General features: G+C 36.5%; 1 protein-coding gene across 1 annotated transcript; it reads right to left on the bottom strand.

The window, feature by feature from the left end:
- Nucleotides 1–545: 545 nt before the first annotated feature.
- LOC121378312 (protein mono-ADP-ribosyltransferase PARP15-like) lies at nucleotides 546–8,895 on the bottom strand. The gene is made up of 6 exons (XM_041506421.1): nucleotides 8,674–8,895; nucleotides 8,137–8,358; nucleotides 4,968–5,004; nucleotides 4,015–4,160; nucleotides 1,561–1,744; nucleotides 546–926 (listed from the first exon to the last, which is right to left on the bottom strand). The coding sequence occupies exons 2-6, from the start codon at nucleotides 8,344–8,346 to the stop codon at nucleotides 640–642; spliced, it is 864 nt and encodes a 287-aa protein (XP_041362355.1). The 5' UTR covers nucleotides 8,347–8,358; nucleotides 8,674–8,895; the 3' UTR covers nucleotides 546–639.
- Nucleotides 8,896–18,998: the final 10,103 nt, after the last annotated feature.

Raw genomic sequence — 18,998 nt, 5'->3', positions numbered from 1 at the left:
CAGCATTAAGGAAAGCAAAAAACACGACGCATTTTCAACTGAAGTGTGCGTGAAAATGTGGATGACAATCATGCACACTTTTATACCCATGGCGACAACGCATTGCACGGACACAACATACAGAATTTCAGACATGGGTGCGTTGAGACAACAAATTTGTTGGGGTGATAGTAGGTACATATGTTTGCATAACTTTTATCATTTTGTTGTGGCCTCTAACCGGAAGTACCATTACTCATATTGAAATCCAAATGCTACTTAGGAAACCTCACTCTGGGCTAAATCCACGAAGACCATACATTCCTTCTTTCATAATTAGTGTGTTGGACGAGCACACAATATGAGTGACCCTTCAATAATGACGCTGAGTATATATATATATATATATATATATACACTAGTCTTCGCTCGAACAATTATGTCAATCCTATCAAAAAAGTCCGTGCAACTAACAATAGTTTGCTTGAGCAGGTAAACCATTAAATTTGAAGCAGTAACAATACACATTTCATTTGGACCCGGTGTATTATTCCAGATGAATTTAAACAGAATGTGGTTTAATGCCTGGAAGATTTGGAAGAGTCAAAACAATGGGAAGATGTTTGATAGATCCTTTAAATTGTAGTAACACACTATTTTCTATTTCAAAGTTATCAAATATTGTGGGTAGGCTTGTGTGTCATTGTATATCACAAATATGGTAGGGTTTTGAACATCATTCACTGTAGAGTCGAACAGTAGCTGTGGATTGTTTTTATCAATAGGTGGAGGTACGCGTGTTTCCCTATTTCCTTTGGCGTATCTGCCTACAAGTACTTGCGCAAGATAAACGTGTTTCAGCCCTGACTGTCCTCTTCTAGAATATCTTGGATCTAACGCAAATCGTGATGGTACAGCAAAGTATACACCTTGTCCGAATCGTGATTCTGTCAAGAGAGAAGCAAATATGCCAGAGAAAATAAATAAATATGAAACAAAATGCAATTCTAAGCTACAACTATTGTTTCACTCATAGTCATAGTGTTTTATTACAGTAACACTTGATTAGCTGTTTATTTTAAACTCGTTTTTTTTTAGAAAAGCCAAATATAAATACAATTTAGTGTCCTGCGCTAGTTTTGATTCAGTAAACTAGTCTGAAAGTGGCAGTCTTCGTTTCGGCAGTAAATGATCTTGGAAGTGGCTGTCCTCCTATAGACAAGACTCTAGATAGAGATTCATGGAATCAACCACTATTTTGTCAAATGCCAATTCGCCTCTGCAGTGTGCAGAGATACGGTCCTGATCATGTCTTACGGCTCAGATTGATTCACATTAACAATGCTGACACTTCACTAAAAAGAAAGAAGAGACATGATCCCAGGTATGCTTTTTAATGTAGATGATTTAAGGTGCACTTGGAAACAAATATTACTGTAACATTTCGGGAGTTAAGGCTGTTTGGAGTTTGGGCAAAAGATGGTAGGCTACGACATTGATTTGGGTTTATAATATGCATTATTTTCTTCTAGGCAATATAATAGAAAGATAGTTAAGAATTGAAGTACATTAAGTAACTACCATTTTTTCCACAGTAACTTCTGTTGAAACCATGATAGTTGATACTTGTCACTGCATCTGCTGTCGTACCATGCCATAGTCTTCTTTCTATGCTTTCGTCTGGCAGGTCTGTCTTTCTCCGAGAAAATTGCCATCGTTTTACATTGTACTGGAGATACAATGCCCTATTGTGTATCCTTTCAATCTATAATAGAGATAATTTGTAGTGAAATATGTGGCTGTATATAATGCAACACATCTTAAATATATGACAGTTGTCTTATAGCGCACGGGTGGTATGACCTAGTAGTAGCACTGCCACGTTTAACCTATCTTGAAGTCAGTCAGATGTGGATTGCTGAATTACACAGTAGTTTGGTATGAACTTCACGTTTTGACATTTCTCAAATCTACAGTTTGATACATTTTATTTTATGTAGTATAGTACGGACTTAATTTTTCACCCCTTTTAAAACAAAAAAGTACTGATATATGTGGTGGGGTATAGACTTCACATTTTTACATTTCTCAAATATGTCGTCTGATAGATTATTTAATAACAATGTGATATGTATGTATGTATATATGTATGTATGTATACACACATACACACAAACACACACACACATATAGTCAAACCTGTCTTAGCGGCCACCTGTACTCAGCGGTCACCTGCCTTAAGCGGCCACTTTTTTCCAACCCAAACGATTTATAATGTAATAATGTAATAAGCGGTCACCTGTCTTACGCGGCCAGCGGCCACCTAAATCGCCAAAATACCTGTACTATGACAATACACCGCATGAAGTAGGAATTAAATAATTAAATGGAAAAAGAAAACAAACTTGTTGAGAACGGTTAATTTAATACATTCCATTTGCATTATTTCTGAAGGAGACGACATGTCAAAAGTTGATTTATAGTCAACTGTGAAGCACACATCCGTTGATTAGCAGTACAAATGGTAAAACAAAAAACAACAAGAAATGTTTTAAAAACTATATATGTGGCAACATGTACTCAGCGGCCACCTGTCGTAAGCGGCCACTTTTATCTACTCCCTTGTGTGACCGCTTAAATCAGGTTTGACTGTCTATATATATATACAGTCGAACCTGTCTATGGCGGCCACTCGTGGGACATGACAAAAGTGGCCGCCATAGAGAGGTGGCCGCCGTATGCAGGTCATATATAAGTCCAAATTTTAAAAAACAATTACACGTATGTTGCAATAGAACTATTAAGGAGCCATATACATGTGCAAAAACGTAATTAAAAACAAGACAAAAAATTATCATCTATATGAAATTTTATTAAGTGAAAAAGAGAATATTTAACAAACAATAGAATAATGGAGCACTGTTCTGCGCATTAAAGTCACTGATTATCCTTTAATGTTCCTTCTAGAGTTGACACGTTTAACTCCAGTTGTTTTAGGCTAGATACCCTCTTATCAACTGTGTTTAATGACCACCGCCGATGACTAGTACATCTCACCGTTAATCCAGATTAAAAACACTTGTTAATTAACGAACACAGCTAAGCGACCGACGACCTTTAAAGGACCGCTGTTTATCAAGCCAATTGGTTATATCAACAAAAACATCTTACGTTTTTTTTTACGATTGCCGACATTTCTTTATAACTTGCACTAAAAAACTATTGTGGCCGCGATACCAGGTTCATTTTCGCTTTTTTATGACAAAAGTGTGGCCGCTGGCCGCGTTGAGTAGGTGGTTGCCATATAGAGGTAAAATATATAGTAAAATTCATTGGGGGACCTCAGGGTGGCCGCCATGGACAGGTGGCCGCCATATGGAGGTGGCCGCGAAGGCAGGTTTGACTGTATATATATATATATATATATATATATATATATATATATTTATATGTATATATGTATATCCCTATAACTTACCCATGCTATCCATGTCATAAACCCAAGTTTGCAAGGTCTCTAGGTAATGTGTTGCTGTGGATGAGCCCTTTGCTTACAAGCCAACAAGACCCGTGTACCTGAGCAAAGATGTTTTTTTAAATGCGTGACGTCAGAATAATCTGTGCTAATCGTGATGACGTCATATTATCGATGGCGGCGACTTTAATACTGAGATTTACTAAAACATTAATTAAAATGTTACTTTAGATGTGTTATAGGATAAATACAATTCGTAACTCATGTTTTTTAATATGTAAAATATCAACCTCGTCTAGTTAATCACTATTAAAAAATACTCGTGACGAATCCTCTATGTATGTATGTATGTATGTATGTATATATATATATATATATATATATATAATATATATAGTACACACACACACACACACACACACACACACACACACACACACACATATATACATATATACATACATACATACATACATATATATATATATATTCCACAATATTGTATATTATAGATTTATGTTTTTCAAAGTTATTACAAACATTATTGAGAAAAAATATACCTTTTTAATCCGGTAGTCGTGTGATGCTGTTTCTTTCAGTAATTCAGCAACCTCCCTGTATTCGGTGCCATGTGGGTGAAGAGTAACTTTAATAACCTCTGTATCTTTACTCACTGCACTCCACGTCCTAGGAACCTGGTTGAAATCTAAAGCAACACATATAACGTATATGGCCGTTCGTAGGTATATTGTAACGAGAAGCTACAAAGCTAACCTCGATGACCAAGCCGATATTACTTTTTAAAGTTTCTTACTTTACAAATAACACATTACTACCGTTGAATGTTTGACGTGTTTTATTACCTTAATGTCTAGACTTTAATAAAGTCCAGACTTCAACGTCATGGCAACGCCATTCAAATAGCATTGCATTAAAGTCTGGATTTTATTAAAGTCTAGACTTTACGTTTTATAAGCACGGACCAAGATGTATCATATATGACATCAAATGTTCAGGGAAATAAGGATGATATGCCGAAGACAGACGTTCTTTAACTATGGACGAAATAACATAAATACTAGTAGAGTTTCACACACACACAGACTTAAACACAGATACACACATATGCATACACAGACACACATACATACAAACATAGAAAATGACATCCGCACAAACACAAACACACACACACACACACACACACACACACACACTGGAAATAAAAGGCAGTATTATTAGCGTTCATTGTTGTGTCCTTCTGTAGATTATTAAACAACTATACAGCGACAAATAACATTAATACATGCCAATTGTCAATGATGTGTTATTTATTTCTATTATTCACAACTATACAGCGAACATAGCAGATACACCTTAATAGTTTCAATGTTGTGTCTTTTCTTTGTATTATTCAACAACTATAATGCACAAATGTCATTAACACATACCTATTGTCAATGGCGTGTCCTTTCTCCAACAACAATACAACAAAAATAGCATTAACACTTACCCATTAGCTCCGTACCAAACAGCTCTTCTTGAAATGCCTATCAATAAAATAAAAATAAAAACCTAGAAGAATATTCTTGAATATACCTAATCAAAACTGTATAAGTTAGTACACTTAACATATAGAACAAGTACAATATGTTGGGGTTATGTTTACATACTATATTATTATTATTCGTGAAACACTGATCGTGGAAGGAAAAGTTTTGTTCTTGGATCATAAATACTTGTTTAAATAAAATAATCAATTTTAACATGTATTTTGCTCCCTGCTGCAATTAATACTTCGATATACTTACGTTGTATGATGATGATGATGATATTCTTTATTTCCTCCATAAATGAAGATTGCATACAATCACACGTTCAAATTAAATAAATAACACAAAAATACAGGTATCGTAATACATTAATATATATATATATATATATATAGAGAGAGAGAGAGAGAGAGAGAGAGAGAGAGAGAGAGAGAGAGAGAGAGAGAGAGAGAGAGAGAGAGAGAGAGAGAGAGAGAGAGGACATGCCCTTCATAACTATTTATAACAGTTTAGAAATCCAACCGGATGTACTTACGACAAAGATGTATATATTTTGATATGCTTAAAATAAACGCAATCCACTGATGAAAATCAAGACCATTCAGGTCATTGTTTTCTCCTCCCAAAATGCAGTTCATGAGATTTTCGTCACTTTGGTCACATATTGTAACATACTGGTCAATATACATAATGTTTGCTAGTAATTCAAAAGCAGCATTTCTTTCTGTTATTAGTTTTTCACAGTGTAATAAAATATGTTTAGTATAATCTAACGTTTGTTTATCACATAGAATACATTTCCTTGGAAAGGTTTTCATGCTACCTATTTTTACGACTGATGATAGTTATTTTACAATTTGGATGAACGTACGCTATTTCCCAAAGAATGTGAACACCGATATCGGGGTGAATGTTACAGAAGCGGGAAAGTTCAGGCGTTCTATGAAGTTTAGTTTGGTGACTCGTATTCTCAAATTCCATTAGTTTTCTGTTTACTATTGCACGCCAATGGAGTTTATCTATGAATTCACCGTATTTCACATATCTGTATATCACATCAGTAAGATTATATTTCTTAATCACATTAAATATATCGCTTATAAAGTCGGCATGTGTTCTTATGCCAATAAGATATTGTCCAAGTTTCCAAAGAAAGAGTTTCTTCGATATATGTTTAGTTTCCTGTCGGCACAAACGTCCAAGTAGCAGTAACTTGCACTTGTCAATATAGGTCTGCATTGACCATAGCCCCAGAGTGGCCGTGGTTGTAATACTAGGCGATCGCTGATCTAGACCTTGGGCTCTTCTAGCAAACTGTCTTTTAACCCGTTCCATCTTATTAATATTAGTATCAGAGATATCAAAATATAGTTCACAGGCATAAAATGATGATGGCAATATAACTCGTTTCCAGATTTTAGCGCTTGCAATAGGATTCAAACCGTTTATTTGTAATTCAGTCATGTACAGTGAGTTAACTGTTTTAGTAGCTTTTTCACATGCACGTTCGATGCTTTTCTGACAGGAATTATTACTGGTAAATAAAACACCTGCATATTTCGTTTCTTCAACATGGTTAATTTTACTTTGCCCCAGAAGAAATGTATTTCCAGTGTTACAATTGCGTTTGTTATTAAATAATATGGAACAACTTTTGTTGGGATTATATTTTAAACGCCATTTGGTAGCATACGAGTAAACCGTATTAATCAGTGTTTGCATACCTTTAGTTGTTGCACTTAAAATAATGGTATCATCCGCAAGCAATAGTCCTGGTATTTTTATATGTGCCATACTTATACCATAGCCAGTCATTCTCAGTTCGGTCATCAAGTTATTGATAAAAACCAAAAATAACCAAGCAGACATAACTCTGTCTTGTCCAACACCACGGGTAATACAGAATTGTTCGGAAGCACATCCCTGAAAAGCAACAAAGGCACAAGCTGTCGTATAAGAGTGTCTAATAAGACGCCAGCTCTTAGATTTTATTCCTAATTTATAAAGTTTGTGAAGCAGGCCATCTTGCCACACGCGGTCAAAGGCCGTTTCATTATCAAGAAATGTAGCATGGAGACCAGTCTGGGATTGGGAATAATGACTTATACATTCTTGTAATGTCCAGGCAGCTAATTGGGCACCACTGTTTTTACCAAATCCAAATTGAAGTGGATCAAGGAAGTTTACATTTGATTTCTCGAACCACTGTTGAATTCGGTTAAGGATGATTTTTTTCTAGCAATTTGCCTAATGAAGATGTAAAAGTTATACCTCTGTAGTTCCGTGGGTCACTTTTGTCTTTTCCGTTTTGTCTATATAATTGAATAGTGCATCCAATTCTATAAGCTTTAGGAATATATTCTTTTTCAATAATCAGGTTAAAAAGAATTTGAATATGTTGCATAAATATATCTCCTGCATATCTTAAGTGTTCGTTAGAGATGTCATCTGGTCCTGGTGATTTGTTATTTTTAAGGGGTATAATAACAGAGGCTACTTCACCAAATGTCACGAGGTCAGCTAAAATTGTTTCTTCTTGTGAATAACTATCGCCTAAAAGTTGTTCAATATTTATTTTTTTCGAATTCTGGCATTCAGTATTTTCTGTGGCAAGATCAGCGAAATAATCCTTCCATAAACATGTAATTTGATATGGAGTTATTGCTTCAGTCCCGTTATATTTGAGTATGTTTATTGTTGAAGACGATTGTCTAAAACGCCGAACAGTTTTATAAAAATACCCCACATCAACATTTGAAATATTTTCAATTTCCTTATACACATAATCTTTATAATTCAATTTCGAACGTCTGTTGTTTTTCCGGAACACACGTTTCGCATCTTTATAATTACGATAAGAAATGGATTGTGGATTTCGAGGTTTCCCATCTTTTTTCCATTCTCGACGTTTTTCTCTTTGTGTGGTGATCTTTATCTAAGCCGTCACGTTTCCAAAACGGTTTCAAGTATCGTCTATATCTTTCTCGTGGTATATACATATGAGATGCATATAAAAGACTGTGCACAATTCTTGTGTTATACGTTTCTATATCTTGTTCGTAACATTCGTGTGTTTGGTTATATGTAAAGTTTAACTCCCTGCTGCAATTAATAATTCGAAATACTTACGTTGTATGTGCGCTTGTCATTCTGTTTAACCACAACCCTCATCTCAAAGAAAAGTAAATCGGTTTGTGATCTTCGAAAACTGTCAAATCCTCTTTTAAACCATTCTGCCATCAGCTTTGGTGGATACTTTAGCTCTCTAGACACAGGCGCAGTGAAAGCAATTCTCTTGCAATTAATCAGGCAAGCGTCAGTCAAACATCTACCGAGCATTTCCAGAAATTGCTAAAAAAACCCAGACAGACATCATGTTATGCCGGAATTCGGATCTACACTAGGTTCTGTACTTTTCATTGAAAATAAGAAGAAAAAAAAATTAAGTAAAGATTATGGCAGCGAGTACAATATTACATAACAATTTATAACACCTAGGTTTGTTTACTGTACGGTCTTATATCTCTGAAACTATATTGTGGTGTGTATTTACATCATCTGTCAAAGAATGATGGAAATAGGCTTTCAATAGAAACTATTTGAAATGAAAACGAAAGGTCAGTGGCATTATAATCTTACTATGCAAACTGATGCTGAACATTTTACCTCTTGTGTTATTGTGTCAGGGCAGTATCTTGGTATACTGACATGGTAGATATACTTGGCCTCAAGGTGTCCACCACTAGTCACGACAAACGTCCAGTCTTTTAGAGGTGCAGTGCAATTTTCTTCAAGTTCAGTCCTAATAGCCCCTCCAGCTGCTTCATACACTGCTTTCGCCACTGACGTATTTGCTTTCAGGTCAGACGAGCAAGTAATGACTAGAGCATGCACCTTAGAATATACGATAATGTAACCAGTTAAAGGCGAGAGAGAGAGAGAGAGAGAGAGAGAGAGAGAGAGAGAGAGAGAGAGAGAGAGAGAGAGAGAGAGAGAGAGAGAGAGAGAGAGAGAGAGAAATACAGAGACATACAGACAAACAAATAATATTTAGACTGTGTAACGTATGCTTGTACTACAATATATTTATAATTAAATCATATATTTAATAAAAATTGTAATTAATGACAGAAACGTGAACAGGTACATTTATATGTAGTTATTCACTGTATTATTTGCCAAGTATACGAAAGACTACGTCTACTATTGCATTGTGATGGTGTTTAAAACATGCACATGTAGCCAATGTGTACATACTGATTGCTTTTCCAATTGTCCTCGAACAACAGCAGTCTGTATTTGATTATCTGGAAATATAGATATAATTTTTTAAACTAATTATATATTATACTCATGTACTCCCATTTTGGATATGTCAAAGGTTACTTTAAAACGCAAGTGAAATTTAAAGATGCCTCTTGCACCGCCCTAAGTGGACTGTCACTCGTAAGACTAGGTAACACAGAGAAAACCTTGCAGAGAACAGAGCTTAATGGAATACAAACAGCTGTGATTAAAATCAGGTTTTGATTTGATATCTATAGTAGGAAGAAATATAATCAATGAACATTTGTACACGACTCAGGAAATGCAAACTACTCTATGTTTTTAATACTTAAAATGGTGCGGGACGTAGCCCACTGGTAAAGCGCTCGCATGATGCACGGTCAGTGTGGTGAGTCTATTGGGCTATTTCTCGTTCCAGCTAGTGCACCACGACTGGTATATATATATATAATATATACATATATATATATATATATATATATATATATATATATATATATATCAAAGGTAGTGGTATGTGCTGTCCTGCCTGTGGGATGGTGCCTATAACTATAAAAGATCCCTTGCTACTAATGGAAAAATGTAGCGGGTTTCCTCTCTAAGACCACATGTCAAAATTACCAAATGTTTGACATCCAATAGCCGATGATTAATAAATCAATGTGCTCTAGTGGTGTCGTTAAACAAAACAAACTTTTTTAATACTTAAAATTATCTGTGAAAAGTTCCTATCGGTATATAATTATAGACATAAAGACATATATATAGTCTAGTCTTTGAAACTAATTAACGAATAGTAAACATAACCCTTCCTGGACGTACCAGTGTTTTCATTTCGTGATTCGTCTCTTCTCTCGTGTTTCTCCTTCTCAAACGCAAAATTCTGCAACAAAATAAAAATATATGTAACATATTAACGACTGGATAAACAAGCAGTATTACGCTTATATCACTTTCTGCACAATTGCTATAATATTTGAAGCTATGCCGGTCCATTATAAGAAAAACACTTGCATATGCATTTGTCATATATGTGGAATTTTCCTTTTATGTAAAACACTTCAGCTTATGTAGGGGTTGCGTTTCTTGACGTTGCAATACTTTCTTTTATTGGTGTTTGTTAAATAAATTTGTATATGTAAAATTGTGTCTGTATTTCCATTTGTGGAATTCTATATTTAAAAGGTTATAATATGTGGAGTTTCTTTATTATATACAATACTCGTGTAGCTTTATTTATATACTTAAATAAGAGCGTACCCGTCTAAATTCTGTGTTTGACATGCCGACTATTATCTTCACCAGCTGAAGACATGTTTCCCTATGAATGACTCTAAAGTTGAAAATGGTTTCCACGAATGCCCTGGCTACAACATCTGATGGGTATCGGAGTGTTCCAGTCCCAAGTAATGGAAAAGCAATGCTGTGCATACCTCGCACATTTGCACATACAAGACACATCTCAATAATTTCACACAGTTTCTAAAACAGATGATATAAATAATCTTAATTAGTTTCATGTAGAGCATAACTATTAAAATTATATAGGTAGGTTACAGTTAATATAATATATAAGATCCGTGAGGTCTATACTACATTATTCAACGGCGCACAACAATTAATTACACTATGACTGACAAATTTCATATTTGATGTAAAACCTATAAAGAAATGAAAGAAATAAAGAAATGTCTTATTTAACGACGCACTCAACACATTTTATATACGGTTATATGGCGTAAGACACATGGTTAAGGACCACATAGACATTGAGAGAGGAAACCCGCTGTCGCCACTTCATGGACTACTCTTTTCGATTAGCAGCAAGGGTTCTTTTATATGTACCATCCCACAGATAGGGTAGTACATACCACGGCCTTTGATATACCAGTCGTGGTGCACTGGCTGGAACGAGAAATAGCCCTGTGGCTCCCCCAACCGCGCATCGAGCGAGCGCTTTACCACTGTGCTACGTCCCGCCCTATAAAGCAATGTTTACAATAGCATGCTATAATTAAGTTTCCATTGTAATACTTAAAATCTTATTAGAAACCCGGGCAAAAACCTAACACCCAAACAATCAACAAAAACACGAACAAACAAGAACAAACCAAAAACAAAACAAAGAATGAAAAGTGTCTTAAAGCTGTGCACCCTATCACCATTCGATTCATTAATTAATCAAACAAGGAGTACGATGTTTTAAGTAGTTTCGTGATCACATACACTGTTCTGAGAGCACAATTAATATATACTTAATAAACTAGACAGCATGCGCAAGATAAGCTATAACAAAAAGTGAACTAATCTAAGTAAGAAAACCCTCTTGTGTGACAAAGTCTGTCCTACTAGCTATATTCAGATTGCCAGAGAGGATAATTCATAACATATCACGGAATTTACCATACCAGTCGCATTGAATTATATAGACCCCCCCCCCCCACACACACACACACACCACCCAGCTAATGGGGGCCATAAATTTAGTGAGTGGGGTCTAATACTGCAACCAGTGGAACTTACGTAAAGTATACGATATTATCTAAAATCACCTTTTCACAAAGTGACCAATTTTCACTATGTTCACGAGGTGGCCATCGTGGAAGACATACATGAAACACTTTTGAACAAGGCAAGTCTCCAGCGTCGGTTACGGCTAATTGTGTAGTCAGGTCTTTGGGATGTTTTGTTTTATATTCTTCTATTGCCTGTATCAGCGAATCACCACCAGCTATGGCTATAGCTTTAGAGACTTGCCCAGTAGAGAGGTCTAACTGTTTGTTTGTGGAGTTCACTATTGCATCCACCTGAAAGACAATAAAAAAGAGGTACAATTGGTAATCATAAGTAGAAAGGTATGTGAAATAAATAAATGGCAACTCGCATCCTGTTGGTTGGCAGTCTGCATTGAGTCGGGGCATTTGAGGTTTCTCTATTTATAAAAAGGCAATACGCGACCTACCGTTTGTTTACATTCCCAGTCTTACAGTTATATTAAAGGTGCAGACAGTCGAGCAGCCAAGGGATCTTAAGTCTGTCTTTCACGTTTTATTTTTTAAGCAAATAACAGCTCTAAAATTGAAAGCGTAATATAGGATGTAGATCAGTATTGGGTTTTACATTAACTATACGACTATTACGATGTATGCATAGTCGGTATTCCATTTGATGAACTATTAAAGACTAATTCACATTAGGCGATGAGGTATTATCATAGAAAGCTTACTCTAAATCGTCGTATCGTCTGTCGTTAGTCTGTGGGTAACCAGTCACGCATCACCTCCCCCATTGTCAATCAGGGGTCAACTAGAGGTAGACGATAATGTCCAGTCCAGATAATTTGTGGCAATTTGCGGAACTTTTAAACTGTATTTTAAACTGAGCACACATTTTCACTTTAGATGTACGGTGAAAAAATAATCAATATTGAATGACATTTACTTTTTTTTAGCAAGACTTTTGTATTAAAGTATAATATTGTGAATTTGTGTAGATATTAAATAAAGTAAAGTTTTTTTTTTATTTAACGACGCCACTAGAGCACATTGATTTTTTATCTTATCATCGGCTATTGGACGTCAAACATATGGTCATTCTGACACTGTTTTTTAGAGAAAACCCGCTGTCACCACATAGGCTAATCTTTTACGACAGGCAGCAAGGGATCTTTTATTTGCGCTACCAACAGGCAGGATAGCACAAACCATGGCCTTTGTTGAACCAATTATGAATCACTGGTCGGGTCAAGTGGTTTACACCTACCCGCTGAGCATTGCGGGGCACTCACTCAGGGTTTGGTGTTGGTATCTGGATTACAAAATCCCATGCCTCGACTGGGATCCGAACCCAGTACCTACCAGCCTGTAGACCGATGGCCTACCACGACGCCACCGAGGCCGGTTTGTGAAGATATAATGCACGGTTATCATTTGCAGAAAGTGAAATGATTGCAGCTCAGCGGTTGAGCCCTTGTCTGAGGTTCTATGGGTCGAAGGATCGATCGCCCACTATGTACGTGCGTTTTCCCCGTCCCAACTAGTGTCCCGCCACGAATATATCAAAGACTGTGGTATATACTACCCTGTCTATAGGAATGTGTATATAAAATATTCCGTGCTGCTTTGTCAGTAGGAAATTATTACCTGGCGGCAGATGAGTTTTGTCTTTTCCTCTATCGACCAAATGTCGAAATAATCAATGTCAAACATCAAACAGCCGTAGTTTGAAACCTGCCTATGGTCGTTAAACCAATATTCATTTTTTTTCATTTTGTGAACCGTATTTGAATAAGCTTGGAATATTGACTCGTTTATGCAACAAGGTTCACATTAAAATAAATGGATAAGATCATATCTTTCTCTCTGTCCAAAAACATATGATCTCATTAATTAATGGATCGCGCTGAACGGTTACCTGACAGAACCTGCACTTGTCGTTTTTATCTTATGGAGAAGCGGATCCAGAATATCATAATAGAGGGGACCCAAAACCCGCTGTTGTTTTAGAAAATAAAATTTAAAGTATCACACTCCAGGACTAAGTCTGTTGATCAGTGATTTTCAGCTTTGTATATTTTGATCAGTACACATCATGTGGTTAGTGAAAGTATCACACTCCAGGACTAAGTCTGTTGATCAGTGATTTTCAGCTTTGTATATTTTGATCAGTACACATCATGTGGTTAGTGAAAGTATCACACTCCAGGACTAAGTCTGTTGATCAGTGATTTTCAGCTTTGTGTATTTTGATCAGTACACATCATGTGGTTAGTGAAAGTATCACACTCCAGGACTAAGTCTGTTGATCAGTGATTTTCAGCTTTGTATATTTTGATCAGTACACATCATGTGGTTAGTGAAAGTATCACACTCCAGGACTAAGTCTGTTGATCAGTGATTTTCAGCTTTGTGTATTTTGATCAGTACACATCATGTGGTTAGTGAAAGTTTGTTGTATTCAAGGACACCACTAAGGCACATTGATTTATGAATCATCAGTTATTGGAAAAAAAAAGAAGCTTGTTTTATTTAACGACGCCACTAGAGCACATTGATTTTTTTATCTATCATCGGCTATTGGACGCCAAACATATGGTCATTCTGACACTGTTTTTAAGAGGAAACCTGATGTCGTCACATAGGCTACTCTTTTACGACAGGCAGCAAGGGATCTTATATTTGCGCTTCCCACAGGCAAAATAGCACAAACCATGGCCTTTGTTGAACCAGTTATGGATCACTGGTCGGTGCAAGTGGTTTACACCTACCCAATGAGCCTTGCGCAGCACTCACTCAGGGTTTGGAGTCGGTATCTGGATTAAAAATCCCATGCCTCGACTGGGATCCGAACCCAGTACCTACCAGCCTGTAGACCGATGGCCTAACCACGACGCCACCGAGGCCGGTTCAGTTATTGGATATTAAACATTTGTTAATTCTGACATAACCTTTTTTTCATTAGTAGCAAGGGATCTTTTATATGGACCTCACATGGATGGATATTACATACTACGAGCTTTGATATAGCAGTCGTGGTGCTTTGGCTGGAATAAAAAAATAGTCCCATGGGGATCGTTCCTAAACCAACCGCGCATCAGGCGAGCGTTTTAACACAGGGCTACGTCCCGCCTTCACATACGATTATTGGCAGGCGAACTGAGGCACACTTGTCGTCAGTTCGGCAATTCGAGGCTTATGAATTGGCTTTTAAATGGATTTGTAGATTTAAACAAAATCGCCAAAGCTGCTTAATGAATGAACGAACGTTTAACACCACCTCAGTACGAAAAATACATCGGCTATTGGGTGTCAAACTGTACCTGGAAAAATAACGGATGATAAACATCAATATAAAAAAATAAAAGTTATATAAAACACAGTGTAAAGAACTGTACACAAAACACAAATATCACAGATAGATACAATTAAAATTTAGAATAAAAGTCAGTATCACGTAAATATTGTAATAAAAGTTCTGGATGGAATCGAAATGATTACAAAACATTTCGTTGTCCAAATATATATTTTCTAGTTTCTTTAAGATGAGTACACTCCGCCAAAATGTGACGTACCGTCAGAGTACACTGACAGTGCTCACACTGAGGTGGAGGATCTTTCTTCAACATAATGAATGTGTCAAGTAGGTATGACCGTTGCAAGCACAACACACGACTATTTAATCCTTCTTGCACTGCCTATAGGAGAACTGCCACTCTCCTATAACTGCATTGATAGCATGAAGCTGGTTCTCAATCATACCGTCCCAATCATTTTGCCAAGTCGAAAAGATAAATTGGTTGATACTATGTTTAAAATTAGTGTAAGGCAAATCTAAAGCAGACTTGGCAGCTGAATCTGCCTTTTCATTACCCCAAATACTAAAATGTCTGGGCACCCAACAAAATACAACATTTGTATTGGCAATAGATAAAAGGACACTTTTGTATCAGCATCCCAATTAAAGGATGGCTCAGCTTCATATTTCGTAAAGCTTGGAGGCACGAAAATGCATCTGTGAAAATAATAAATTTGGATGCACTAGAATCCTTTATTTCTTCCAATGAGTTAATTACCCTAACTTCAGCACTAAAGATCGATGCTGAGTCGGACAGTCTCATTGAAAGTATTGTATTTGTAGGAAAACCTGTAGCACAAGCCACAGAATCCCCATCCCGTGATCCATCTGTATAAACAGGAATCTAACCACAGTACCAGTCTTGAATTTCATGATTTTTTTTTTTTGGTAGAGGCCAATTCTTGTTGTTCGATAACTGCTTCCTTCATTTTCTTGACAGCTTTAGCCACTTGTCTTTCTAAAAAAAAAATCAAATCAAACAACTTTCTGTACCTATTTTCATTACAAGGCCAAGTAAGATCAGTACTGACAGAGACACTCATGAAAACCTTAACTACTGCAGCATGCGATCTATCAGCAGTAGCTGGAGATGTTGATTTTTCCACCACTTTCCTAGCTTCCTCCAATGACAAATGCCTGTCAACCTTGACTTGCTGAACCTTCTTTTGCAACTTCCACTTTGCACACTCCCACAAATATGCAAAGTGATTCCCAGTTGATACATTTAATGTCATTGTTGCATATCTTGCTGTCGTGATCAAACTGACCACAACGAGCACAAGTAGTTTTATTTCGGCATGTAATCTGTCCACGCCCAAAGTTCCGGCATTTAATGCAACGTAAAGGGTTTGAGATGTAATGCTCAACAGGTACACCGAGATACCCAGCCTTAATGGAGCTTGGAAGCGTTGGTGTATTGAATGTATTCGTATTTGTCGATATCAAGTCATTGTTTCGACGGAAAACTTTCAAAACGTCACGCCTTATGCTGACAAATTTTCAAGAAATTCTTCTTCACCAACTCCTGCCAAATCTCTACATCTCATGGCAACTTTGATGAATTTAAAGTACTCTGATTTGTCACTGTAATCGGTGCATTGCAGAGGAATGTTGACTTCAGGAAACACTTTGAGTGACTCGGTTTGGATCCACAGTTGTTTTTGGACAAAAATCCGATTCCAGTTGTGGAGGAGACTAAATTTCTGGGGATTATATTTGACAGGAAGCTATCTTTTGTGCCCCATCTTAAAGATGTTAAAAAAGAAGGGCTTAAAAGCTCTCAATATTTTAAAAGTTATTGGTAATACAGAAAGGGGAGCAGACCGAAAGTTTATGATCTGTCTGTTTTGATATTTAGTTAAATCAAAACTTGACTATGGATGCATTGTGTATGGGTCAGCACACACGTCTTATTTCCAGATGCTAGATCCTATACATAACCAGGGACTTAGGATTTGTCTTGGTGCATTTCGAACATCACCCGTGTAGAGCATGTACGTTGATGCACACAAACCTTGTTTGGGTGCTAGGCGTACAAAGTGTTCTCTGCATTATACTAGCAAGATTAAATCATTACCGAAACATCCAACACATAAAGCGGTGTTTGATAACAAATATATGCGGTTGTTTGATGCAAGGCCAAATCCTATTCCTACATTTAGTCTTCACATTAAGCTTCTATTTTTTTTTTCGATTTCCAACATTGATTTTGCAGAAACTTTATAAACTCCTTCATGTTTTGTTTTACCACCTTGGTGTATTATACCACCTAAAATTGTGTTTGATCTTGTGCATTTAAAGAAAGATAGTACAGATGCTGTGTATAAACAGTTTTTCATGGAAATTCAAGATAGTACAGTGATTACATCCCTGTGTATAAAGACGGATCACGGGATGGAACTTCTGTGGCTTCTGCTACCGTTTTTCCATCAGATACAATACTTTCCATGAGACTGCCTGACTGGGCATCAATCTTTAGTGCTGAAGTTTCGGTTGTCATTATAGCCTTAGAATAATTCGAGGATTCGATTGCATCCAACTTTATAATTTTTACCTACTCACTTTCATGTCTCCATACTTTAAGCAATATGAAGCTTGGCCACCCCTTAATTGGAATGGTGATACGAAAATGTGTCTTTTTATTTATTGCAAATAAAGATATTGTATTTTGTTGGGTGCCCAACCATGTTGGCATCAGGGTTAATGAAAAGGCAGATTCAGCTGCCAAGTCTGCTTTGGATTTGCCTTATGCCAAGGTTGGTGTGCCTTATACTGATTTTAAACACAGTATCAACCAATTTATATTTTTTACTTGGCAACATGATTGGGACGGTATGATTGAGAACCAGCTTCATGCTATCAAGCCAGTCTTGGGAGAGTGGCTGTCCTGCTATACGCAGTGCAGGAAGGATGAAATAGTCTTATGTCGTGCTCGCATTGGTCATACTTACTTGACCCATTCATTTATTTTGTTGGAAGATCCTCCATCTCAGTTTGAGCACTGTCAGTGTCTTCTGACGGTACGTCACATGGTTGGTGGAGTGTAAGCATCTAAAAACAAAACTTGAAAAGATATATTTGGACAGTGAAATGCAATGGAATCATTTCGATTCCATCTGTAACTTATATTACAGTTTCTACGTGATACTGACTTTTATTCTAAATTTTAATTTTATCTATCTGTGATATTTGTATTTTTACACAGTTCTTTACGCTGTGTTTTTATCAATCTGATTAAAATTAGCTCTACTGGTCTAACAGCATTGCGTGGACTCTCATGTCCAGGTGACATTCTTCTATAAAAAAAAAAATATCGACCAATTACACTTCGCCTTTTATAGCGTTATCCGGGAGCATGCAAATTCTAAAAATATCGGGCGAGACTATTTATGCAATAGGCGAACTTGTTGGTATATTTCAACATTAAAAAACAGGGGGGGGGGGGGGGGGGGGGGGGGGGGGGCATTAATAAATTCTGGATTGTATACTAGTATAAATAGACTTTATGGCTATACCATCACGGTTTTGTTTTTCGTCTTGAAACGAATTTTGTATAAAATGTTCTTTTGAAATTAGTTTCCGGCATACTTCGTAATTCAACCGAATCGTTTCGTATACCCTCGGCGTAATCCCGAATGTTTTTCAAATTCTTTTCAAACCACTGTCATGATTTTGCAAGTAAGGTTTTGATTGGTCGAATGAAAGGTCAACTGGACATGAACTCCAGTTAGATCTACAGGTAATAGTAATTAACCAGTGGAGCCAATTTTAATTAGATTGTGTTTTTATTTAACTGTTGAATTTTTATATCAATGTTGACCATCACTAAGTTTTGCTTTTACAATAGTTTG

The sequence above is a fragment of the Gigantopelta aegis genome, chromosome 8 (assembly GCF_016097555.1).
Source record: "Gigantopelta aegis isolate Gae_Host chromosome 8, Gae_host_genome, whole genome shotgun sequence".
In the NCBI taxonomy this organism is placed as follows: Eukaryota; Metazoa; Mollusca; class Gastropoda; order Neomphalida; family Peltospiridae; genus Gigantopelta; species Gigantopelta aegis.
The sequence above is the reverse complement of the archived record's forward strand: the minus strand, read 5'-3'. Positions and strand labels throughout refer to the sequence as shown.